This window comes from Martes martes (genome assembly GCF_963455335.1).
Source record: "Martes martes genome assembly, chromosome: 2".
Classification (NCBI taxonomy): Eukaryota; Metazoa; Chordata; class Mammalia; order Carnivora; family Mustelidae; genus Martes; species Martes martes.
Window position 1 is genome coordinate 103,360,176 of NC_137889.1, and position 26,610 is coordinate 103,386,785.

The 26,610-nt window shown below is 36.3% G+C and overlaps 1 protein-coding gene across 1 annotated transcript in view; it reads right to left on the reverse strand.

The window, feature by feature from the left end:
* Nucleotides 1-23,740, reverse strand: part of CENPE (centromere protein E) — an 83,335-nt gene extending 59,595 nt beyond the window's left edge. Inside the window, exons 1-16 of the mRNA XM_080796429.1 lie at nt 23,624-23,740; nt 22,016-22,107; nt 19,632-19,721; nt 19,400-19,518; nt 18,400-18,519; nt 17,905-17,986; nt 17,680-17,747; nt 17,541-17,606; nt 13,865-13,916; nt 11,549-11,636; nt 11,084-11,213; nt 9,888-10,007; nt 8,822-8,980; nt 5,765-5,909; nt 5,042-5,130; nt 4,204-4,371 (exon numbers count right to left, since the gene is read on the reverse strand). Coding sequence (XP_080652555.1) covers nt 4,204-4,371; nt 5,042-5,130; nt 5,765-5,909; nt 8,822-8,980; nt 9,888-10,007; nt 11,084-11,213; nt 11,549-11,636; nt 13,865-13,916; nt 17,541-17,606; nt 17,680-17,747; nt 17,905-17,986; nt 18,400-18,519; nt 19,400-19,518; nt 19,632-19,721; nt 22,016-22,107; nt 23,624-23,679 — 1,644 coding nt within the window. The 5' untranslated portion in view covers nt 23,680-23,740. The remainder of the gene's footprint in view (nt 1-4,203; nt 4,372-5,041; nt 5,131-5,764; nt 5,910-8,821; nt 8,981-9,887; nt 10,008-11,083; nt 11,214-11,548; nt 11,637-13,864; nt 13,917-17,540; nt 17,607-17,679; nt 17,748-17,904; nt 17,987-18,399; nt 18,520-19,399; nt 19,519-19,631; nt 19,722-22,015; nt 22,108-23,623) is intronic.
* Nucleotides 23,741-26,610: the final 2,870 nt, after the last annotated feature.

Sequence of the window (26,610 nt, forward strand, 5' to 3'; positions counted from 1 at the left end):
GTATGCATCCGTTGGAGGAGATATACTGGTAATCAAACTTTAAAACTCTTAATAAATTTTTGTTTTGGGGGGGGCACCTGGGTGGCTCAGTGGTTTAAGCCTCTGCCTTCGGCTCAGGTCATGATCTCAGGGTCCTGGGATCGAGCCCCGCATCGGGCTCTCTGCTCAGCGGGAGCCTGCTTCCCCCTCTCTCTGTCTGCCTCTCTGCCTAGCTCTGATTTCTCTCTGTCAAATAAATAAAATTAAAAAAAAAATTTTTTTTTGTTTTGGGGAACTTAAGTGCAGAAATGTATTTAATCTACAAGATTTTTTGTTTTCTTCCCACAAATTAGCAATTTTAGCTTTATACTGGCATACTTTTTAAGGATTTATGTTTTAAAATTTAGGTCTGGATTAGGGTAGTTTCATGTGGTACTTTAAAAATAATATCACTATTCACTAAAGCACAGAGATATGTATAAGATTATTAATTATTACTTGTTGGTTCATTCCACAGAAAATATTGGAAAGATGATGTTATTGCTTTATATTTTTCAGCTGTCTAAAAGTATAAAGAATACCTAAAGATACATATATTTCTATTAAAGTTTCCTTTCCATCAAATATCTGGAACATTAAATATTTGAATACCACATATTTTTGTGTCAAAACACATAAATGACAACTTATCACAGATAAACATACTTTCTCTTAGAATTATGAAATATTCATAATTCAATGAGTCCTGAAAAAGTAAAGGCAAGGCGGGTGGGAGAATGGGGTGAGAGTGATGGGCATTAAGGAGGGCACGTGATGTAATGAGCACTGGGTGTTACATGCAACTGATGAATCACTGAACTCTACCTCTGAAACTAATGATAAACTATATGCTAATTAACTGAATTTAAATAAAATAAGATTAAAAAAGAAGAAAAAAGTAAAGGCAAATTCTTGTAGAATGTAAGGGATTTATGAAAATAGCATCTTTTTAAAGTAATATTTTCTGAATGCTTAATTCAGTTCTAACTAGTTTTAGATTCAGACTAGTGTTGATATTCCTATTGTACGTCAGCGTCATCCAGAAATATTATGTGAGTCATTGAAAATTTCCTACTGGCTGCATTAAAAAAAAAAGAACTAATTTTAAAAATATATTTGAACCTAATATATCCAAAATATTACCACTTGTTCATGTAATCAATATAAAAAACTAAATAGTTTATGTTCTCTTTTTTTCATATTCTTAAGTCAGTTCAGACTGGCCACACTTCAAGTACTCAATTGTCACATGGTTAGTGGCTATCAATTGTTCAGCAAAATTTTAGATATTTGTGTTGGCTATAATTTAAAATAACTCCATCTTTTATCTTTTCCCTCTTGTTTCTAAATTCTGTGCAACAAAATCACATTTACCAATAAGGAAGAACTAAAAAATTACTCTTTTATTTTAGAAAATAAACATCAGAAAGAAAACTTATCTCACTTCTCATTTAATAGCACTTTAAGTACTAGTTCTCATTAATCTAAATCTAAAAGTGAACTTTTGTAAAGCCTGGACAACAACTTCTGAATGAGGTATTATTTAGGATGCTAAGCATAAAGAGAAAGTATATGATATGATTAAAAGTTAATTGGCCGCTATATAAAAAAAATTACAGATTTCAACTGTAATGTTCAGCAGGTTAAACAAAAATATTTAATTCCTTAAGACAAAAACCTCCAAGTTGTTAAAATTCTAAAATTAAGCAAGTTAAATCAGGTAGAGGTTGGAATTTCCTTTGTTCCCTGAGCTTGATGATGCTTGACTTTGTTTACCCCTCCTTGTAAAAATTATTATTTAAACATACTGTATTCCTGTATGCCCATTTGAAAATGATATAGGGCTCTGGTGATTTATAAGACCATTAGGGCAAACCAGGGCAATGACCACATGTCCTAAGGCCATAATTTGATTTTTTACTTCTTTTGGCTAAGCTTTTCCCCAAAATGGAGGTTTGGGAACATATTTTACTGCATACACAGGCTTGTATTTTTAGTTTAAAATAGAATAGAACTACCTTTCCAAGAGTAAGTTTATATTACTTAATAATTTAGGTTACCATATAGAACCTAGAATTTTAGTTGTGTCCAAGTGAAGATGAAAAGAATAGGATTATTTCCCCCCTTGACTGTGGATAAAAGGAAAAAAAAAATCAGGATGTGAGTCAAGTCATATACTCTATGAGCTTCAGTTTTTATTATTAATTGACTATATAAATCATGTAAAAAAGTTAGAGAAATTATTGCTATACTTATGCCCAAAGTTAATTTCATGTCATTATTTATAATAAGTAAGATACAATTAGATGAAATTTGGAGTTAGAAAGGGCCTTGGCAAGCACCTGGTTCAACCTCCAGGGTGGAGAGAAAAAGGAAGTAAGTCCTGAGAGATTTGGGGACTCGTTCAAGGTGTTGTATCCTACTCAGAAACAAGTTTGGCTCCAGAGACCATGCTCTTAACCATGACACTAGACCACTCCCTTCCTTGAAAAACTCCATTTTTATTGACTGAAGTCTAGGGATCAATATACAATATTTCGTAAACATGCAAATTTTGAAACAAGTTAAATGAAACTCTGTGGAGAACATATAGACTTTGCATCTTAGGATACATACTTATGAAGTGCAGGATTAACTTTATTTTTTTAAAAGATTATTTATTTATTTATTTGTCAGAGAGAGAGCAGGAGCACAGAGAGCTGCAGGCAGAACAGGCAGAGCGAGAAGCAGGCTCCTTGCTGAGCAAAGAGCCCGATGTGGGACTCAGGACTCTGGGATCATGACCTGAGCCGAAGGCAGATGCTTAACCAACTGAGCATCCCAGGACTCCCAGGATTAACTTTAATTTGTAGGTAGAATGGAAATAATACTTTTGGCACTGAATTCTTTTTTCATTAAAAAAAAAAAAAAAAAAAAGAGGGCAAGAAATGCAACAATACCGAGGTAAAAGCATTGTGGCCCTTTGGGCTACCCTCACAGAAATCTCAGAAGTAGCTGCAAATTAACTCATATTTTAACTACACCAGAACACTGGCTCTTATTTTGAGGGGTAGGGGGAGCCAAAGATTGCTTCATCATCTGATAATGGCTATAGATTCTTGTTCTAGAATAATGAATATGCATTTAAAAATTCTGCAGAGTCATTTTTTTTTTTTTTTAAATTTTATTTATTTAACAGACAGAGATCACAAGCAGGCAGAGAGGAGAAAGCAGGCTCTCTGCGGAGCAGAGAGCCCGATGTGGGGCTCGATCCCAGGACCCTGGGATCATGACCCGAGCCGAAGGCAGAGGCTTTAACCCACTGAGCCACCCAGGTGCCCCCCTGCAGAGTCATTTTATAATGTCTGTGACCTCTAGGTTAAGGACAGTCTACTCTAAGAAATCTCTTGAATTTCTTGGGCAATTTCTAAGTGTCTGAAGTCTGAGTGTTCCTGGAATAGGTCCTCTTAACATGTAGCTTAATATTATATATTTAGAAAATTTAAGTGATCTGTTTCATTTCTAAAAATTTCATTACTAGTATTTAGTATTAGTTATACTAATTTTCATAACTCTCTGATATGGAAAAAGACATGATCAAAATCAGCTTCCCCAGCTATTCTAACAATGTTCTAAATATTTGGGAATATACTTTTAAAGAAAATGAAATCCATTAAAACAGAGTATCCATGCATAAAACATTCAGCCAGATAGTAAAATTCATATTGGTCTCAGCAGGAAATGGTTATACTCTAGACAGTATTTCTGGTGTGCTCAACAAATTAACGTTTGAGCAAAATAATTCATATGTGAAACAAATGATTTAAATATTTTAAAAATAATGTAAATGAATTATTTCTTAAATTCTCTAAATTGTGTATACACATAGAAAATGGTTGGATTTTCCATACATCAACCTTAGAAATAAATATCTTTAAGAGAATGATACTTCTTTTAAAAGTGTGGTTTTAGGGATGACTGGGTGGTTCAGTTGGTTAGGCGGCTGCCTTCGGCTCGGGTCATGATCCCAGCGTCCTGGGATGGAGTCCCACATCGGGCTCCTTGCTCCACAGGGAGCCTGCTTCTCCCTCTGCCACTCTGTCTGCCTGTGCTCGCTCGCTCTCTCTCTCTCTGACAAATAAATAAATAAAATCTTTAAAAAAAAAAAAAAGTGTGGTTTTAGTTTCATGTTTCCATATCTTTTACCTCCTGATCTTTCTCTGCTTTTCTTTCTAGGGCCTCAAACTCATCCAAATCATTCTTTTCTTTTAATTTCAATTCCATTTCTTCATTTTCTCGTCTTAGCTGTTCATAGTCCAATACCAGATTATCATAGTTGGCACGAAGTGAATTCAGCTCACTTTCTAAGTTTTCCTGTTGGAAACAAAACCAGATTTAACTATAACACCTAACTTTAACCATAACACCTAATTTTAACTAATACAATGGTTAAGTAATGATAATAATAATTCCCAAGAATCACTGCAATTTTATTCTAAAACTAAAATGAAATTTTCTTAACAAATACATTTATAAAACTATACTATACTTCTTTGGACATTAGAAGTCTAGAAAGTCAATATGGACTCTATATACCTACTGAAGTATTCACTGTAGTATTCCCTAAAGTTTTGATAAAACCACATATAATACATTTACTTTTATTTTTCAGTATGATTTGGCAATATTACCCCCTCCCTTCTGTGTCATTCTACTATATGCCCGAGAATTTTGACACTTTATAAAACCCTTAGGGGACTGTCTAAAGAAAAAGAGAAACTAAAAAAAAATCATAGATACCAAGATCTGCTGGGAAAGAACTAGATGCAAAGGTTTACTTATTACTATACACCTGCTTTACAAAATTTTTAGTTTCCTTCTACATGCCAGTTATCAACTAAGAGTATAACGAGTAATTAGAACCAAAACTGTTACTGAAATTAAGTCAGAGCTAGCAATGTGGTGCTACAACAATGTAAACATCAACAGAAAGTGAATTTTAAAGGGTAAGAGGATAATGTTTTATAAAATACATTTAAGTTACCTGACTTAGTAGCTTTGTTGCTGGATTCCACTCTGTTTCATTTAATGTATCAAAAGTATTACTGAAAATATCAGACTCTGAACAGAAAGCTAGAGTTAGGAGAAAAAGAAATTTATCCATAAAGATTCTTAAAAGTCAAAGACTAAAAAAAAAATCTAATCAGAGGTAATACTAAGCTCCAATTAGCTAATGTGCTCACATTATGAATGCCAAGAATACATTAACAATGTATATAATCATTTATATTATTAAAGATCCCTGGTTAGAATTAGTAATAAAATATTCTATCCTTGATAAAATATATGTAAAAGGGACAAATACTGAATCTGAGATTTGATCATTATAAGTAGATTTTAAAATGCCCTTTAAAAATACTGCCGATGTTGGAGACATTATTTTGAAACATGCCTGTGTAATGCTACCCTTTCAAGATTAAACAAAGTTTAAGGCAGATGTTATATGAATACTAATTTAATTGGATAATGATTAGAACCAACAACAAAATGTCTCACGTTTCAACTAAAGTGTATCATTCTTAAGAGTGTGAAAATAATATAGAATGTTCACTTTCTTGAAATCACTATTATTTATCATTACTCCACTGTAATTGCATCTAAAATGCATACATTTATTAAATGTGTTTATTACATTAACTGAGTTATAAATAATGTAGTTCTTTAAAGGGATGCTTTCGTAATTAAAAACAGCTGAAAAAGCACTCACATTCATCAATTTCCCCCACTACGTTTACAGCCGCCTTACGTGTTTTTGTTACATTTGTTGACATATTAAATTCATTTATATAATTTGAGTCTTTCATTTTGTTAATTTTACCAAGGCACCAAGTGACTCTTCGTTTTCTTTTAGCCTAAAGAGGAAAAAAAATCAAAATTACCTCACACAGATCTGGGCTCAAATATCATGAAATGAGGGAATTAGTTTACATTTTTTGGAAACCATGGACTTGGTAGAATTCTTTTTAAGCCTACTTTAATAACATACCAGTCTAAGGATGTCCTAAGAAAACAAACTTAAAAATCAGTTTTTAACCCCATAAAAAATTTGATGAAACTATTATTTAAAATTCATGTTTTATTTGAAAGTTTTCCTACGAACTTTTCTGGGACTTAATGGAAAGGAATAGGCTTACAACTTTTCAAGTAATCCAGTGTTCTCTAGCAGGGAAGCTGCTGCCACCACACCACAGCTACCAAAAGCACTTTGGGGTGGCCAGCTCTAACTGGGAAGGGACAGACAGATGGTCTACTTGAACTTCCTTCAGTGAGTCAATCTCCACACAGCCTTCACAATGCCAGTTCTCTTCCAATTAAGTAAAACTAGTACCTCCTTCAGCGCTCCTAATCTCATTGTTCCTTTCTCCCTGGGAACCTTGCTCCCTGGGTTATCTATTCATCCGTTATCTTCACCAACTCCCTCCTAACAGCTTGATGAGCGAATGCTCCAGTTGGTTTGCTTTTGTTGTTGTTGTTTTTTAAAGATTTTATTTATTTATTTGACAGAGAGAGAGAGATCACAAGTAGGCAGAGAGGCAGGCAGAGAGAGAGAGGGAAGCAGGCTCTCTGCTCAGCGGGGAGCAGAGAGCCTGATACTCCATCCCAGGACCCTGAGATCATGACTTGAGCCGAAGGCAGAGACTTAATCCACTGAGCCACCCAGGCGCCCCTGCTTTTGGTTTTTAAAAAACAAACTCTTCACTCCTTACTTCTCTCTGGCTACAAGTTTCTTTTTGATTCTCTTTTGTGCTCTTTCTTCATCATCTGCCTACTCCTTCCGCATCCTTTCAGGAACACCTCTGTCTCCTGGTGCTAATCCCACCCAGCTAGCTGTCCTCACCACCCATTTGGCTTTGCTGCTTTCTTCTCTGCTTGTGTTTTTCCATATTGCACAGCTACCATTCTTCTCCTGAGCCTCTGTGAAATATAAGTACTATCTCCTCTTACTTGATCCTTCTAACTATCCTATTACTACATCCTTTTTATAGGTGAGCTGATCTATAAATGATCCTTTTTTTCTGAGATCAGTCCCCTCTACTGTGTTCATGATCTCATCCCTTGGGGTCATCTCAACCCTCTGGAAGGTGGGTTTTGCTCCTAGTACATAACTCAAATTGCTTTGTAAATGAGTTTTTGTTTCCAAATCCAAAAAATTTTTGTCTATATTTATCTTTACTTCTCAGCAAAATGGGACACCGCTGACCACTACCTCTCTGAAATATTCTCTTCCCTTAGTGACCACAATTCACCCAGTTTCCTTCTTAACTCTAGAGCCAATCCTGGCTCCCTTCAGGATTCTTCTATCTTTATCTAAAAGTTGTTCTGGGGTATGGTCTTCTTTTCTTTCCTAACATGCTCTCAGAACAAGCCCATCCATTCCCATGATGACTTAGATCTGCAGTAGTTAATGTCCAAATTGATATCTCCACCTCACATCTTTCATTGTCTGAAACCTTAAACTGGAGATGTTCCAAATAAAACCCCGAGAGATGCACTGCTCTTCATTCAGTGTTCCTTAACAATGACTACTGTTACCAGCTACCCAGCAATGTTTGCAAATCATTCTGGATACCGTTCTCTCTCTCTCTGCTCCTCACATGTAAATAATCACGAAGTCCTGTTGAGTCTACCTCCCACATATGTCTCCAATTTACCCATTTTTTTCCATCTCCAGAGTCACAGTCCTTGAAGAGCCCCAAGCAATCTGATGCACATAAGCTGCCATACCTTTCTGAAATACAACTGTGATCCTGTTACCTACAAGACGTTTCCTTGCCGTTAGCATAATGCAATGTTCAAATCCTTCATTATGATTTAAAATGCTCCTGCCACCAAAACATTTTAAGTCTAAGGGATACATTATGTTGTTTTTATGACTCCAAGCTTTTTTACATGTGGATCTCTTCCTGAAATATTCTTCCCTGTACATTCCGCTGGGCTGCTTCTTATTTCTTATCCATCACTCAGTCAACAAACAGCTCTTGGAATGTCTTTTTTATACCTAGTATGGTGACTTGAATATAATGTCTATCAAGACTATTAATAATTATCTTTAGACCATTCATTTATTGAGGATTTGGAAAATATAGTGTTGAGCACATTCTATGTATTATTTCACCTAATTCTCTTAACAATCCTAGGAGTTGGGAATCAAGCTATCTCATTGATAAGGAAACTGTAGCAAAGTGGATTTAAGAAATTGCCTAAGGTAAAGAATTAGGAATCGACAGCACCAGGATTCAAATCCAGGCAGTCAAGCTCCAGAGGCCATCCTTTTAATCATGATACCATCAGTCAAAAAATATCTACTGGACTGAAAATACCCCCAGCTCTAGTAAAAACAAAAAGCACATATACTAGAAGTCAGAATTAGATTAACTATGTTGATCTATATTTTAGATCAATTTTCCTGAGGTTAATATTTCTGTTTCTTTAAATAGAAAATATTATCATTCAACCTAGATGGGGATGGTTCTTAATCACCTGATCAACTTCATTAGAATTTCTTAAGAAGCATATTTACATAGATTCCTTGTCAATATTTCAGACTTCTTGAATTAGGATCTCTGGAGAAGGGATCAGAGATCAGTATATTTAATGAACTTCTTAGGTTTTGCTGATGAATAGGCTAACACACAAAATGTTCTGGGTTTTCTGAATATACTATATCAAAGGATAAGAAATGTGTAACTATGTAATAAACATATAGGTGTACCAATCCTAGTCTTTGTATAACAAGTCTGAGTTGTCATCTTTTAAGTTTTACCTTTAACTCCTGTTGTGATGTGAGGGAAGAAGAGGTTACCAGCATCCGTGTTAAGTTCTGAATTTTCTCAATCTGTACTTTTTGAAGCAAATCTTTTTCTTCTAGAAGTTGGGCCAACTGGTCTTTTTCCATTGCCTGGGCCCGAGTCTCTAAAGAAACCTACAGAATGTAATATTAAGTTATGTTAATAATAAATGTAGCTAGATTTTAAAATCTTGAACGTAACTTAAAAGAAGAGAATATTAAATTTGTATGTGGGAGCTCTTGGGTGGCTCAGTCAGTTAAGTGTCTGACTCTTAATTTGAGTTAAGGTCATGATCTCAGTGTTGTAAGATTGAGCCCTGCATTGGGATTTATTGAAATGAAATACACCCTACCTAAAAAATACTACTACTATGGCAGTTACCACAATCAGTAATTTTTCAAACCTATAATAAAGTAAAATACACATTTCTTCCTGTGTATTCTAGATGCTATATATAAGATTATAGCAAGGCTATTAAAGCCATTCTATCAACTGCCTATAAATATATAAATAATAGGCAGAAAAGTCATAAAAGCAGAGACTTAAATACTTATGGCAAAAGAACAGATGTTTTAAGGTTTTTACGAAATATAAAACCACAACAGTTAAAACAAACAAATTACAGTGACAACTGATTATGCTACTTTATTAGACTGTATCTTAAGGTCAGAATTCAAGATACTGTGAAAATAACAAAAAATAAGGTTTTAAGTAACTATACATGGTCTTCTTTTTAACCTAATTCCCTATGTATTTGTGACAATTTAGAAAGAATGTTTCTACTTGGCTCATTTGAAAATCTCAAATTTTGCCCTTTGGAAATGAAAAACAAAATCTAAAATAATTTCAAGAAACCAAAGTTTTCAGTTTATAGTAAATTAAACAAAATTTTTATGAGTTGATTTTTCTGTCCTTGAAAGATGTTTTAAACTGAGATTACAGACCTCAGATATTGATGAATTAAGAATCTCTGGGCATGTGGGCAGATCTTAGTTCTCAATCTGTCCCTGATCTTTACTGAAATACATGGTTCATACATACCTCCTCTAACTGTTTCTTGAGATCCATTATTTCTTTTCTATATCTTTTCAGGAGAGCTTCATCACTTGATACCTCATTAACATAAGGAGTATTCTTCATATATTTGGCAGTGCTGGCAAACTGGGGAAAGATACAAGTGTTAAGTGTTCAATATAAAAAATTAACATAATTAATAATATTTAGGTTTCTTGTAATTAAGTTTTATAAAGAAAGATCAATACTCTTCCTTGGTGGCTTAATACTTTTGAACACGGAGATTAGTCTATGTTCTTGTAACTTACCTTGGCTGCTAGTCCTCAGAAGAGTGAAGGAAATATCTTGAAGATGGACGGATGCCAACAGAGAGCCTACAAACACTGGCTTACTGGAATCCCAGCCACCCCTCAAGTCCAGCACAACTGCCCCTTCTATCCTGAAGCTTTGCTTCCACTTGAAATTATCTCTCCTTCCTCTAAACTCTAGTCTATTTATTAATAGTTAATTAATCCAAGGCAATCACATTGGAAGACAGGTCTCATCTTCCCTCTAAGACTATAAATTTTGATGCTATAAATTGTGAAGTCAGAGACTATACTTTCTAACTTTGCTTCTCTGACACTGCCTTGATGCAGTGCTCGAAAACTATTTAGAATAATATTTTTTAGCGTGTGAGTAGCAGAAGTAACTGTAAATGGGTCCATGAAGGTGACCACTAAATAACACTGAATCTTTGATTGAGACAGCTGTTCTATTGACACTTCTCATCACCCCCCCTTTTTTTTTTAACAGAAAATGTAAGCCATAGGCTCAGAGCAAAGATAAGCAACAACCAGCTAGCAGGAGTTCAAGAATTACTTTGTTATAAATACACACACACACACACACACACACACACGTGTTTTTTGGTTCACCTATTTGTTGAAAGTGATACTACTTTTTCATTCATAGGACTGACACAGTTTCCTTCTGTAATAAGTAGAAAAAGTGAGTTTTTTTTTATTTTTTATAAAGAAGTGTTGAATGTGGCAAAAATTATGGAGGTGGGATATGAATGATTGAAATTTGGGAAAATAAAGGAATAGTATTTAGTAGGCGATATGTCAATTTTATTGCAGCAGGTATGTTATATAATTAAAAAAAGACACCTAATTTTAGTGCGTAATTTTTTTCTGCTTAAACATGATTTTCCCCAATATTGAAATAAAAATCAAACTCACCTGTAGAGTAGAAAGGGTTTCATCAAAAGACACGGGAGTAATTGTGCAGATAATACGTGTCTTTGCATTTCCTCCCAAGGAATTCTGGAGAATTCGTGTTAATTTACTATCTCGATAATTTATGAAACCACTTAGTGAGAAAGGGGATTGGGAAAAAAAAATAGTAGAATTTTTATACAACAAATGTGATTGGTTTTTAATGCAGAACCTTAAATTAGGTATAATTTAAAAATTAATTCTTTACAGGTTACACGAGGCAGATCAAAACTACTAACTAAATTATATTTAAGATAAAAAGTAAATTTAGTAGGTTACAGTCATATGTCTAAGAAGCTAGCCATGCTCACAGAATCACAAAAGCTTTTTAATACAGGGAAGATATCAGTACATTATTTGAGTGTTACTAAAGTATTACAATTTTCAACCTTAAGCACAATAGGTAATTGTACAATGGAATAAACTTACCCAACTTGTCCATCACTAAGTTTCTTGATCACTTGTCCCAAAATAAATAAACTTCTATTTATATTACAGCCTTCCTTGAGTCGCACACCTGCATTTATTAGGCAAATATGAAAACCAAAGTTAACCTCTGTATTAGATGATGAACTTATTTATCAGTAAGTTATAAAAGAAATTAGAAATTAAAGGGTCAGATGGTAGTCTGTGCTTTGGATTAGATCTGAGCCCACTTTTCTTTTTTTTTTTTAAAGATTTTATTTATTTATTTGACAGAGAGAGATCACAAGTAGGCAGATAGGCAGGCAGAGAGGGAGAGGAGAAAGCAGGCTCCCTGCCAAGCAGAGAGCCTGATGTGGGACTCGATCCCAGGACCCTGAGATCATGACCTGAGCTGAAGGCAGTGGCTTAACCCACTGAGCCACCCAGGTGCCCTGAGCCCACTTTTAATACCTCTAGTAAAAGGAGCTCTTTCCCTATTCCTTCAACCTATTAAGTAAACTAGAAATGTTATCACCTGAGAGAAAGAGCAAAAAGAAACAGATGGCTAAGAAAAAAAAGAATTAGAGGGAAGAAAAGTTCATTTCCTAAGAGAGCCTAACTCCTCAGTTCAAATCTGTTTTTTTTCCAAACCTCCAAATATAGGCAACTATAGACTAATCAAATTAATTCCTATCAGCTCACCACCAACAAAATTCTAATTTTTAAATTAATGCTTACATGGCTCATATATCCAAAAAATCCAAAAGGACACTGAAAAAGCTCTCTCCTACTCCTAGCTCCATCCAAACAGTTCTATCCTCCTACCAGGAAACCACTTTTATTAGTCTACTCTTGTAGAGATTTTTACAAATGCAAGTTCACATACATTTATTTCTTCCTTTTCCATTTTATACAAATAGCACATTATATAGGCTAATTTGTATTATGCTTTTTTTTTTTAGCTTGGTAATATAGCCTATCAGTAAACATTGGTGTTTTTCATTCTTTTTTATAGCATAAAATTCCACTGAATGGATGTATCAGAATTTATTCACTCAACACCCTACTGAGGGACATGCAGGATTTCAATCTACCACATATGCAGAAAGTATTACAACAAATATTTTGGACACCTGCTATTTCACAGGGGCATGATTCAGCTACTGCTGTTACATTGCTGTAACATGCCAGCTTAAAACACGAGCATGTATTTCTTGTTCACAGAGGGCCATTAGATTAGTTTGGCCAATTAGTTGCAGGATCCACTGGTTTGGTGGATATAGGCCACGCTCAGATGGCAGTCTCTGTGTCAGGCTGTAGGAAATTGACATAGAAAGGTTTGACATCTTCATGATTATGAAACTTCCCATCTAAGTATGCTTTTCCATTTGTTTAAGTATTTGATTATGTCCTTTAGGTCTGTTTTAAAGTGTTCTCTATTTTGGTCTTAGGGTAATTTTTGTTGAGTTTCTACTTAGGTATTAGATCTCTTAAGTCATTATTGTAAATGGATGGAGTCTTTTTGTACACTAACTGTTCTAACTTGTGGGACGCCTGGGTGGCTCAGTTGGTCGAGCGGCCGCCTTCAGCTCAGGTCATGATCCCGGCGGCCTGGGATCGAGTCCCACATCGGGCTCCTTGCTCGGCCCGGAGCCTGCTTCTCCCTCTGCCTCTGCCTGCCACTCTGTCTGCCTGTGCTCATGCTCACTCTCCCTCTCTCTCTCTCTCTCTGACAAATAAATAAATAAATAAATAAATCTTTAAATAAATGTTCTAACTTGTTGTTTGTATTATGAGGTATTAATTTCTGTATATTAACTTTGTACTCCACCACCTTTCTGAATTTCCTTACTAATTATGAAAATCTAGATGGTTTTCATGGCACTCTCACAAGCTTTGCAGCTATGCAATCCTATCAACTGCATGGTTTTAGTTTTCTAACTGATGCTATAGAAGCCCAAAATAGATAATTTGCCAGATACAGAAGCTGCTTTTAAATGGACTTAAAAAAAATTTTTTTTTTGAAATTTTTGAGAGAGAGAGAGAACATGAGAGGGGTAAGGGGAGGGAGAGAGAAAATCTCAAGCAGGTTCCATGCCCAGTGGGAGCCTAATACAGGGCTTGATGTCACAACCGTGAGATCATGACCTAAACCGAAATCTGAAGTTGGACACCCAACTGACTGGGCCACATAGGCGCCCCCAGAAGCTGCTTTTTATGTTAAAGACTTTCATCACAAAATTACTAGATTTATTAGTTTCTAAAGTGTAAGTAGCATTTTTTTTTTATTCTGTAAAAGAACAAGATGACATTGACAACACATTTATGAGTTTCCATTACCTTCAGCGCCTGTTTGAGCAGCTCTTTCACTGCCTGCAAGGTCAACCAAATTCTGTAAGATAGAAGAAAGGTAGATAACTTGAACTAAGGCTAACTTGAACTAAAAAAACCCAACTACTGAAAGAATAAATTTTAACACACAGCCTATTTGCATACCCCATCTAGATGCTTGTCTTTCATCCCACTAATTAGGCTTTCCACTTTCTGAGTCAAATTCATCTGTATACCTTGTTCCTTCTTTATGATATATCCTTCATAATGCTCTCAGAATAGGTTCTCCATTTCGAACACAAAGTTCAAAACCTTACCGGTGAATATGATTCTTCACAATCTGGCACTTGTGTTGCTCCAGCCTTATATCTACCCATTACTCACTCAGAATTCTAGCTGACCTACTCGCTGTGCCCTAAATGCCTCATGTATTTCTATGCTTCCAAGAGCTACCTTTCACCGTTCCCTTTGTTTAATCAGTTCTAATGTTCTATTCTGTCCCTACTCTTTATTCAGGACCAAAGTTGATTTTTACCTCCTTAGTAAAACTTTGCCACCTTTACCCTTCCTCTCCCACACGTTGAATGAGCTGTTCTTTCAACAGCATACCCAGTGGTCTTTAAAGATACGACTGATTCTTTAGCACTTCCTGTGCTGAGCTAGTCAATTGTATCTATGACTACACTGCAGTATCTTTAAAAGCGTGGGTCTCTTCTTCATTTCACAAATATTATTGACAAAAAAGCAACTGCTTGTCATGTGTTAGGTGCTAGGGATATGGTAATGAACCAGACAAATAAGTTCTCTGTTCTCACAGAGCTTTTATTACACATGAAACAGGATGGGGAGAGGAGAACGTTCATGAGAAATGAGAAAAAGACAGATAAAAAACACATCATGGTAAATGTAATATAGATAATTTAAATAGAGTGCTAGAAGAGGGAAGAGGAAGGTACAGAGCAGGTTGTTTGGACAAGGTGTTAGGGAAGGCCTCCTATTAAGCTAGGATCTGGAATGACAGAGAAGAGAGGGCCAGCCAAGAAAAGACCAAGGGAATCATACTCTAGATAAAATGAACAACCAGTAAACCCAGTCATAAAGCAGTAATGAGCTGGGTGTATTCAAAAAATACAAGGGCAGCACGGTGAGGGAGAGATGGGACATATAAGGTAAGAGAAGTAGGTAGGGGTCAGACTGCAGGGTACTGTAAGGAAGAGTAAGAACTCTGGATTTCCTAAATATGACGGGAAAGGGTGTAGTAAGAGAGTGACAGACATCTCCTCATTTAACTTTCTGAAGGATCGCCTGTTGCTCCTGGGTGGAGGACTGGAGAGGGGCAAGAGTGGCAGGAGGGAGTCCAATCAGGAGGCTCCTGTAGGAATCTCAGTGAGAGGCCTGGGCTAGGGAGGTAGTCATGGAGACGTAAGTGGTGGAGGGATATCTTCTTTATTCTTTGAATCTCGGAGCTGTACTATGTACAGAACATAATGGAGTTTTGGCAAATATTCTTAATGCATTAAAACAAAGTCAGAGATTTAAATTCTCTCTCTCTGTGGACACTTTCAGGGATGGACAGTAATTATGTACTCCTGCTTTAATTATGTCCTATCTAGATACTACTTTCTCTAAAATGCTTAAAGTGTAATCTTTCTGGTATCTATATTACAGAAGACTAGAACCATAATAAATGGGCAAAATGGTGAGAAAGGCAGCATGAATTAAGGAATAAAGATGGGAACCAGTATCACTGTTCAAAGACACCAGGAGGCCCAATGTATCCATAAGAGAGGAGCTCACATGGAGTAGAAGGAAGTGAAGGTATGTTGGTTAAGAGTGGCAAAACAACATGGGCAGTACTTAGTAACATTAGAAAAATTAGAAATCTGCAAACAGACTGCAGAAAGGAAAACCAGAGTCTTGAGGCCAGGTCTAGGAGAATGATATAGTAATTCAAGGGATGAGAACCTAAATGAGTGTGACACCCACTGGAATACTGAATAAGGAACATCAATACCTGGACAAAAGGGGAAGGCAGAAAAAGATGAGTCAGAATTGACTTGGGTCTGACCTAGATGACCAGGACAACACTGGTACTACTAGAAAACAGGAATATTCATTACTATAGGAAGAAATTAATTTTGTTTTAGACACACTGAAGTTTGAAATAACAGTGGGACACACAATTATAATCATCTTTACAGACATGTATTAGAACTCAGAAACTCTAGATAAAATAAATATTTGACTATCATCAACACAGCAATGATGTCTGAGGGCAAACAGAAGTAAGAAGGCCATAGCACAATACTCCTATGTTTTTGATAGGATGGTAGGAAAAAGAAACCGCAAAGGGAGTAAAGGGAGTAAAGAAGGACTGGAGCTGAAAGAAGCTGGGTATTAAGAACCAAAAGAGCAAAAGACACTAAAATAAATAAGGAAGTAAGTAAGTAAATAAGAAAATGCATGCATGCCACCTCCAAAGAACCCGAAAATGACTTTTTGGGGGAAGACTTCTTCTGATGATGCTTAGAATAAGTGGGAAGGTGAAGGGCTGGACCAGAAGGTATCTACAGTACCATTTGATAGAGCATCAAAGAATATGGAAAAAGTCACCAAATGGATCACAGAGTATGTCAAGAGTATTAAAAACAAATTATTAAGAGAAACGTTAAAATTGTAATGCAGTATCACAGATTAGGTTTAGAAGACAAAATAGAAGTTAGGTTTTGTGTTATTGTTGTTGCTAAATCAAAGCAAGACCATTATACTAAAATAAATTTTATGCTGCACAGTAAATAACTGAGGTGAACTAGAATTAGATATTTAATCAAGACTGATTTTTCAAATCTGAAAGTGAAAAAACATAGATTATTTTTTTCCTGAAATTTTCAAATCAGATAGAGTAATCCTAAGTCATATCCCATATGCTAAAAAATTTAGACCTTGAAAACAGAGAATATTGGCAAGGAACGGAAGGAAGCACAGAAAAAGAGAGAGAAATGATACGCTGCAGCAAGAAGGAAATGGAAGGTGTACTTGGTACAAAAAAAGAATGTTTCCGTAATGTATATATTCACTATTCAACAAACAGGTATTGAATATAAACTATGTATAATGTGTTGAGGCTATAAAGATGAATAAGATATCACTCTTTCCTTCAAGGAATTTATAGTCTAAAACACTATGTTTATAATATAAAATATTTTATTATATTTAAGAATATACTTGAATAATGTGATTTACTGTTTAACAGTCCCAGCTAGGTTTTTATTGATCTCATGAGTCTCAATTCTATTGGCTGAGACAAAACAACAACAACAACAACAAAACAGAACGGTTTCCACTCCTGTTCCAAGAACACTCTTCCCACCCCATTCTAAGGACACTCGTAACTCTTAAATGCATATTGAAAATCTCCCCCCAACAACTGTGGTTAGGAAAAGTCCTTCCATCTAAATTTTAGGAAAGGCAGCCATACATAAAAGGAAGAAAGACCCTCTGAATTCTTCCTACATTTTAGCTAGGTAATCACATGTTTACTGATGAGACTAGTTAAACTACCAATTTATACATGTTTTTGCCTGTTTGATTCAGTTAACAGTCCTTATGAAACCAAACATTCAGCAGCCAAATTAAATTACGCTTTGGCCCATACAGTACAGTGCCGTGGTCCATCAATACTCACCAAATGGGACACTTTGACGGATCCATCACAATTGGAAGGTTCCCCTTTCTCTCTACTTTCCAAAATCTAGAGAGAAAAGAAAGCTTGTAAAAAAATTAGTGCATTTTTAATTGGAAAGGCCAAACAGAGAGTTACCTACCATCCTAAAAATTGTATGGGAGCGACTGCTTCTTTGATTCATTTTTGTAATTCCATAATGTCTGTTCTCTGTAAAAAGTAAGTCATATTTCAGCTGTGTACATTAAAATCCAAAGAAAAACATTAACTTCTATTTTTAAGAGTGAAAAGTGTGACTTGAAGCCTAATTACGTTTAACTGAATACTTTTTATAAGCGTTTTGGGGAAATACACTATAAAGTCTTACTTTCTCCTTTTGTGATCCACTTCAAAGCCATTTCTGATGTGTAAACAACTTCTTCTGTGAGATCAGCCACATACACATTCCTCTGAAACAAGTTTAATTATGAAAAGAGTAGAGGAGAAGTCACTAAAAAGTGTGCATCTCAAAAAGAAGTTGTCAACTATTATAGAATTCATTTGTGGAAGTTATTGGTGGAAAATGTATGAAAATAACAAGTAAACTTATGATATGTACAGTTATTTCCTATACCAAAGCACAGCAAATTCTAACCTGATACTTCCATCGTGTTCTTTTTTAAGGTACTCACACCAAAATATTACAGTTGCCAATGTTTAAAATTATACATATTGTTCATATGTTGTTTTTATAAACACGAAAGAAAAAATAAACCATAAAACAGGAGATAGTTTAAAAAATATAGAAATTAAAGGTAAATGTTCAAGAACAATAATCCCAATAAGCAATTATTTTTAGAGCTATTTCAACTCTGTTACTCACATTGAAGTCTTCCCGAATTATTAAAGGCTTCATTTTCTGAGTGTCACAGAGTAAGTCTGTAATGGTTTCGTTGTATATCTCCATGTAAGATACACGTAAGAGAAATTCCCTGTCAGGAAACTAGAGGGAAAAATAAATGTATAAAAACATCAGAGATCATCCATTTATGAAAACCTAATATTGAATATTTATGTGCTAGCATTAAATATTAAAATATTCTGAGAAATTGTCTTTGTAAAGCAAACAAGAAACGAAACCTCATATGGTTTAATATTGATGATAAACACAAAAATATAAAAATATGTTTCAGGAATAATGAAAAGTATAGTATCAAATAATTAGGGGAATGGCCAGTCCAACTCTTTAAACTCAAAATAAAACCCTACCAACAGATACTCAAATAAGGACATTAAAAATCATTAAAACAGTAATGAAAAAATAAATCTAAAACCAACTTTTAGTTAGGTTGCTTATTCTGACCTTTTCTCTACCTCTACTTTTTAAACAAAAGCAAGGAGGACCTAACCATTCTGGTAAGATTTTCTTGCTCCTCAACACCTACTTTTTGGTGTGATTAGTATTGTTTCAGGATTCAAGTGAATGACTGAAAGGACTTTAGGCTCTACAAAGTAAGTTTATGGGGAAAAAAGTGAATCTATGGGGGCACCTGGGTGGCTCAGTGGGTTAAGGCCTCTGCCTTCGGCTCCGGTCGTGATTCCGGGGTCCTGGGATCGAGTCCCGCATCGGGCTCTCCGCTCAGCGGGGAGCCTGCTTCCCCCTCTTTCTGTGTCTGCCTCTCTGCCTACTTGTGATCTCTGCTTGTGATCTCTATCAAATAAATAAATAAAATCTTAAAAAAAAAAAAAAGTGAATCTATGTTATGCCTTCTTTACCCATGGCTAATGAAGAGATAACTATAAATCTACTTCCTTTCATCATTACAAGAGACTATTAATACTTTTACTTGTATGTAACAGAAATTTAGCTAAGGTATATTTACCTTTTTAATTTTTTGGAAAATGTCATGAATTGCTCTGGGTATTACTCCCAAATAATCTTCTGAACCCATCATAGTATATGTTTTTCCTGAAGCAGTCTGACCATAGGCAAATATGGTACCTGTAAAAACAAAACACACACACGCAAAGATTAAAAATGAATCTATTGGGTGTAAAACTATTAAAACTTGAATAGAGAACTGATACTAAGATATTTCTACAGTGAATACAAACCATTGTAGCCTTGTATGGCAGAATCTATGATTGGTACTGCTATTTCTTCATACACATTTTTAGTAGTTTCATTACTGTGAAAGACACGATCTAAAAAAAAAAAAACCATACATATACACACAGAGGTTAAATCAAACAAATTAACTTTGTTTTTTTAGTGGTTGTCCAAAGAAATAAAATTATCAGGCTATGGTAAGATAAAATATTTAGGACACAATATTCTCTTCATCTTATTGGTCCTTTGAAAATATACTTCTCTAGGGGCGCCTGGGTGGCTCAGTGGGTTAAGGACTCTGCCTTCGGCCCAGGTCATGCTCTCAGGGTCCTGGGATCGAGCCCCGCATCGGGCTCTCTGCTCGGTGGGGAGCCCGCTTCCTCCTCTCTCTCTCTGCCTGCCTCTCTGCCTACTTGTGATCTCTGTCTGTCGAATGGATGAATAAAATCTTAAAAAAAAAAAAGAAAATATACTTCTCTATAAGGTAAGATGTGTTGGTCCTCACAAAGAAAAAATACACATCAGACTTCTCAGCTATCCTATGTGTTTTCAAGAGACAGTAGGGCATAGTGGCTGAATTCAGGGGTATAGAATCAGACTGTCTGCAAATCTGGTTCCACCACTTATAAGCTGTGTGACTTTGGGCAAGGTGGTTGATGTCTCTGTGCCTCACTTACCTAATCTGCAAAATGGATATGTATTCTCTTCCTCATAGAATTATTATGAATATATGGTTAATACTTATGAAATGTGAACTATTACTATGCTTTGAGAAATTTTAAAGTTTATAACATATTTGACAAGAAGGTCTACCTCAAACTAAACTGAGAAATGCACACATATGGAGGAGACCTGAAAAAAGCTGAAAGGTTATAGGGAATGACTAGTTGGCTGGCTGCTAAAGGAGGCTGTGTTTACAGTAGCATTCATGCTGATGAGTTCACTAGTTTAGGATGTGGTTCTCTGCTTTTGTTAGCATAATTAGCATATTAAGAATGGCCTACTCTTTCGATGCTGGCCTCGAGATTAAAAATCTCACAAGAAATGGATTTGTAAATCAGGAAGGAAATGTATCCATCTCTAACAAGAAATTCAATAGTCAGACTGCTTACATTCCAACTACACATCTGCCCTGTTGGCAGAACAAAATGGAAAACCAAAGTGCCATCTGAAGGCGGCTTAGGGGTTATGATTTCAGAGCAAGGAGAGATGGTAGGATGATTCAAATCTTAATGCCATTTGCTTTAGATGGATGGATAACTCTAGATCCTCTATGGACATACACAGCTACTGAGAATCTATAGTTCATGTGTCTGAATGCTTGTGTATCCCTCACTCTTGGTTTTTTAATCTCTGGGATACATTGTTTTACCTTTTTAAAAATTATATTAATGCTCTAAAACAGTCCTTTACCAGAAAGTGTTTTCTCTTCTATAGATCTTTGCTCTAAAACCTTTTATGATGGCTTTCTAGTTTAATGCCAGTTCAACAACCTAACCATTCTTTCTCCTGAAGTTCTTGAGAAGACCTCAATGTTGTTCTGAAGTGCCTAAGTGGCAGCATGTTAGTGTGGCTGGATTTAGACGCTGACTCTTCCATTTGCTTGCTGTGTGACTCCAGGTCTATCTCAGTTTCTTACTGAAACAGAAAGGTACCTACAATATAAACTTGTTAGGAGGATTGAGTTAATCTGTATGACACGCTTAGAACTGTGTCTGACACACTGTCACCAATACATCCATATTAAATCAATACACAAATCAGCCTTGTCAACCTTCAGAATCTCCCTGTCCCTCTGCCGTAGCTAGGTCTCACTTATCCTGCAGGTCCCAGTATCAGTGGTACCCTTTTAGACACCCTATTAGACTAGTTAGATCCGCTATAAATTCTCCCAAAGCTTATGTCAACACAAGTATAATTACTTGTTTAAAGTCTTTCTAACCATATGATAAGTTCCACAAAGGCCAGGGTAGGTCTCTGCTGTATTCCAACAGACAATGAAGGACTATCTTTACTATTTATTCTTTAAAGAATTTTCTCAAAAATAACTGTGGGAAATATGTACTAAATTGAAAGATCATAAACATGAATTGACATTAAGCAACATACTTTAGGGTTTATGGGGTTTTAGTCCACAAAAAAACTAGTGAAGAAAGGAAAGAATGTTAGTTTCAACCATAAGGCACTATGACTATAACTTCATTTTAAATATCAGTTTATTATCTAACTTATCATACATGATGCATGAACAATTTTTTAGTTTCTACTGAAGCAGTTTATGTAAGGCTTAGTCTGATCTTTAATGACAAATCCACTATCACTGATAAGCCTTTTTACTCCTAATAGGAAAAGGATAACAGATTAACTTTTGATGCTATTATAAGCCTACCAAAATTGAAGGATTTACTGCCATCAACTTGATAAATAGCATTATTGTCAGTTTTCCAGTAAACTTGGGTATCTCCTCCAAGAGCTTCTTCTCTGAAACAATAAAAACACTGCATTTTAGTATAACTGATCATAGAAGTCATGTTATATGACAGATAAGTTAAAAGATTCCATCTTCTGAAGAATATTTTAAAAGACAGTATTGACTTACACTATATATGAGAAATATGGAAAATCCACCTTTGAGGGGTCTACACTTTTAAGCGGGGGCCAGTGACCTCCTGCCTTCTCATAGGGATTACCTTGTCCAGTTCTTCATTTCCATCCTCCTACACAGTACTGGTTGGTAAAAAGATACATTCAAAGTGCAACTCTGATTACGTCCCTCTTGCTCAAAACTTTAAAAAGACCACCTAAAATTTTTAATATGGCACACTAGACTTGGATCATGTTTATTTCCCTCTTTAATGTTATCTTGCTCTAAATTCTGATATATACCTAACTCCATACAGCTACTTGGAGGTCCCCATCAAAATAAGAAATGCAGCCCCTCTGTGTCTGGAATACCCTGACTAACCTTTCCATTTAGTTATTTAACTATTCTTTAATTCATGAAGTGTCAGGATTTTCCTGACACCCCCCATCACTGGTGTCATCTCAGAGGGATTAATGACTCCTCTAGCAAACACTCTCCACCTATCATAACACTTGTTTACCATGTATTGTAATGGTTTCTTTATGTAACTGTCTCCTAATGCATTAGATAAGAAGCCCTTTAAAAATAGGAAATTCCTCATTTTGATATTGTCATTTATTAAATACCTTGTGATATTTAACAAATATTTCTCAAACACAAAGTATGTTAGTATTCTGGGGTGAGGGCCAGAGACTAGAGAAGTAAAGACTTCATTTCTTCCCCTTTCTGCTTTTTCTCTACAGCATTTATTACTCCCGTGACATGAATGTCAACTTAACATTCTATATTTTTTACTTTATTTCCTGTCTGCCCTCCTAGAATGTGGATCCACAGGGGCAATGATAGTAGTGTCTGCTGAATAGTGCACACTGTACTAAAAAAAAAAAAAAAAAAAGAAAAGAAAAGAAAAGAAAAAAAAGGATTGATAAATTTCAGCCATTCAACGTTCCGGACGTTGAATTCAGTCATTGACTGAATGAAGTCTTGAGTGCCTAGGAATACAGTGCAATAAGACAGACTAGTCCTTGCTCTCAAGGAATACACAGTGAAGATAGAGAGAGTTAGGTGCAAAATGACCAACTGTGATGAGTGCCTGTAAGAATTACCCGATACGACTTCCTTTAAGGAATGGGGTGGGGCGTGGTAAGGAGGCTCAGATGGAGAAAGGCCGTGCAGTGCCAGCGGCAAGGTCTTTAACGTTGGCCAGCCTGAGTTACACGTTTAAGAGACTCCTACAGATGGAAAGTATCTTCCAGATCCTCCGATCCTTCTCCGTCACTTACAGATAGGGACACAAAGCCGGTAAGGGGCCGAGATCCCAAGCCGCGCAACCGGGAAGGAGCAGCGAGAACTCTCCGGCTCACCCACACCCGAGGCCCCAGCGGGATCCCGGTCTCGGTCTGGCCTACGTACCTGTTGTTGAGCGGCCGGACCCTCACGCAGACCGCCACAGCCCCTTCCTCCGCCATCCTGCCCGGTTAGACCCCAGAGAACTGGCCCAGACGCTCTACCTTCTAGGTTTCGGAGAGCACGGGTCGCCCCGCCTTTAAGTTTAAAATTTCGCAAACGCCGCGTCTGATTGAGCCGCGGCCTCATGACGTCACGGATTGTTCCACGGCGCCCAGCGCGGGGGACGCGAGGCCGGCGGCGCGTCCACGGATAAAGGGTGGAGGGGGATTAAAGGATGTGGAAGGGACAGGGTAGGTAGTCGCAGAGCCGGGCTGAGGGGAGCAGGAGGTGAGCGGCTTTTCTGGCTAAAGCTGGGACAGCTATTATCCGCTAAAAGCGCCTGAAATGCAGGCAGCCGTTTACAAACCCCGTCCTCCACCTCACCCTAAGAGTTTGCAATCTGTAGGGAAAATAAGGCAGAGAAAAAATTTTTTCATCGGCAAGAGTTAAGACCTTTAAAAGAATCCACTAACAGTTTTTTTTTTTTTTTAATTAAAACCATCTCTAACGACAAGAATTGAAAGTCACTGCACTGCCCAGAAACGTAAGACTCTTGTCGTGCTCCTTAGAAACCGAGTTTAATGTTTTCCTTTTTCTTTCAGCTCCTGTTTGCATTGGCTGTGAGTTCCTAAGAGGTTTAGAAAAAGAATTATTATTACTTTTAAAGATTTTATTTATTTGACAGGGAGAGACAAAGAGAGGGAACACAAACAGGGAGTGGGAGAGGGAGGAGCAGGCTTCCCTCAAGCAGGGAGTCCCATGCCGGGCTGGATCTCAGGACCCTGGGATCACGACCTCAGCTGAAGGCAGACCGTTACCGACAGAGTCACCCAGGTTGCCCAGAAAAAGAATTATTGAGGACTAAAAAAACAGAAATGAGGTGAACTTTTATTAGCAAAAGTGGAAAAATAATTCTTTCCCAGAAATAGTGCTGCTTTCTTTTTAAAAAACATGTAACATGGTAAAGTATTAATATTTTCTTGAGGAGTGATTTCATTCCCTTTCTTAATATATTTAAGGAGCTTCAGGAATTATTCCCTTTCCCTCACCAAAAATATGACCTGCAGTTACTAATAATTGTTCATTATTTAGAGGACTAGAAAATTCTAGTGATTTAATAAAACTATTTGGAAGATATTTGGGCAATATCAATAAAAAACTGAAGGCACATGTGCCTTTTATGCAGGCAATTCTGCTTTTAAGAATTTATCTATACATGTATTTGAAGGACTGTGCAAGGATATATGTATATGGGTTACAGCATTGTTTACAATAGGAAATGGCTGAAAACATGTTAAATGCCAGTAAATAATGCATTTGAGGCTAGTTAAATAGATGGCATTTTATCAATACAATTAAATGCTATGTAGCCAGTACAAAGAATGATATAGCTCTTGATGTGAACTTTGGAAAGCCATTCAAGGTGTTTCATAACCTGAAAGAAGCCCAAAGTGTGGAATTGTGTTCACAATATGATCCTATTTAATATTTTAAAGGATATTTATATGTCTGGATATGCATACATAATTTCTGGAAAAATACACAACATATACCTGATTTCCTTGGAGAGGGAGGACAGAGATAATATATCTACCTTACGTTGTGTAATCTTCTATAATTATTAATATTTTAACCATGCAAATATTAAGTAGTTTTGTTCAACTTGAAGAAATTAGCTAATAGAAAAAAATAGTAAATAAAAATGAGTGATCATTCAAGATTTGTTTGTTTAACCAACTGTGAGCTAGTATAGGCTTTTTTTTTTTTTTTTTTTGGTAGCTAGCCTGTGAAGATACTTGGCTATACTTAATAAGATAAGACAGAGTTAAGAAAAGTATATTTTAACTGATTTTTAAAAAATGGTGGTGAAATATTGCACATTTTAGCTGAAGGGAAGGAGTCTGTAAAGAGGAAAGAGGGATATGCAATTAGTGAGAGAAAGTCTCTGACGGCACGAAGGGAATTGGTTCAAGAGCACAGAGGATTTGCCTTTCATAGTTGTGCTTGTGATTGTTGCCCTGGTAGTCTTTGTTGTCATCATCGTAGCAGCTAATATTTATTGAAATTTACTATGTGCCAGGTGCTCTGTTGTGTGCTCTACATGCATTTTTTCATTTAATTTCCCAAATATGTTGATCAGGAAATACTCATTGGGTATCTACTGTGTGCTGGATGTAGCTATTATTCTCTCAGGGGAGATGGATATGCCCTATATATATAGTGGTAATGAGTATTGAGAAAAAGAGTTAACAGCAGATCAGGGGAGAGAGAATGAGAAGGCAGAGGTGAGTTAGGGGTGATGGTTTCTCATGAAACACATTCGTGGGAAGAAGCAGACAATAACACATAAGTAAAATAACTTTTGATAAAAGGAGGTGCTACTTTAGATGGGATGCTCAAGAAAGGCCTGGAGAAGAGACTTCTGAGGTGAGACCTATATGATAAGAATTAGCCATACTTTGGAAGATAGGGTACCTCTTTTACTTGTCCCAGACAGAGGGTCCCAGTCAGAGAACCCAAGGCTTGTATGAGTTTGTCTTGTACATGTCTGAGGCATGGAAATAAGGCCCATGTGGCTGAAACATTTTGGGTAATGGAGAGATAGGTGAGGGCTAGGTCCTGTGGGGTCTTGTGGGCTGTGATAAATGTTTGCCATTGTTATTCCAATGGTGAGAGAAAGTCGATGGGAGGTTTTAAGCAAGGGGATAGAAAGGTTTTCATTAATTTATTGAAACAAGATTTTCTTTTCTATTTCATTATGAAAATAGAAGCAAATAGCAGAAACTTATACTGATTCCTGCCAACCTGGTTACCTGCCTACTTGTCTGTGCCCATTTACCTCATATTCCAGATTGTAGCTAGATGAACAACCATCTATCCTCCACTCTGAAAAATTCTCCGTGTTTGCATTAGATCCTGCCCCCTCCTGCTTAATTTCTCTCTGTCTGATG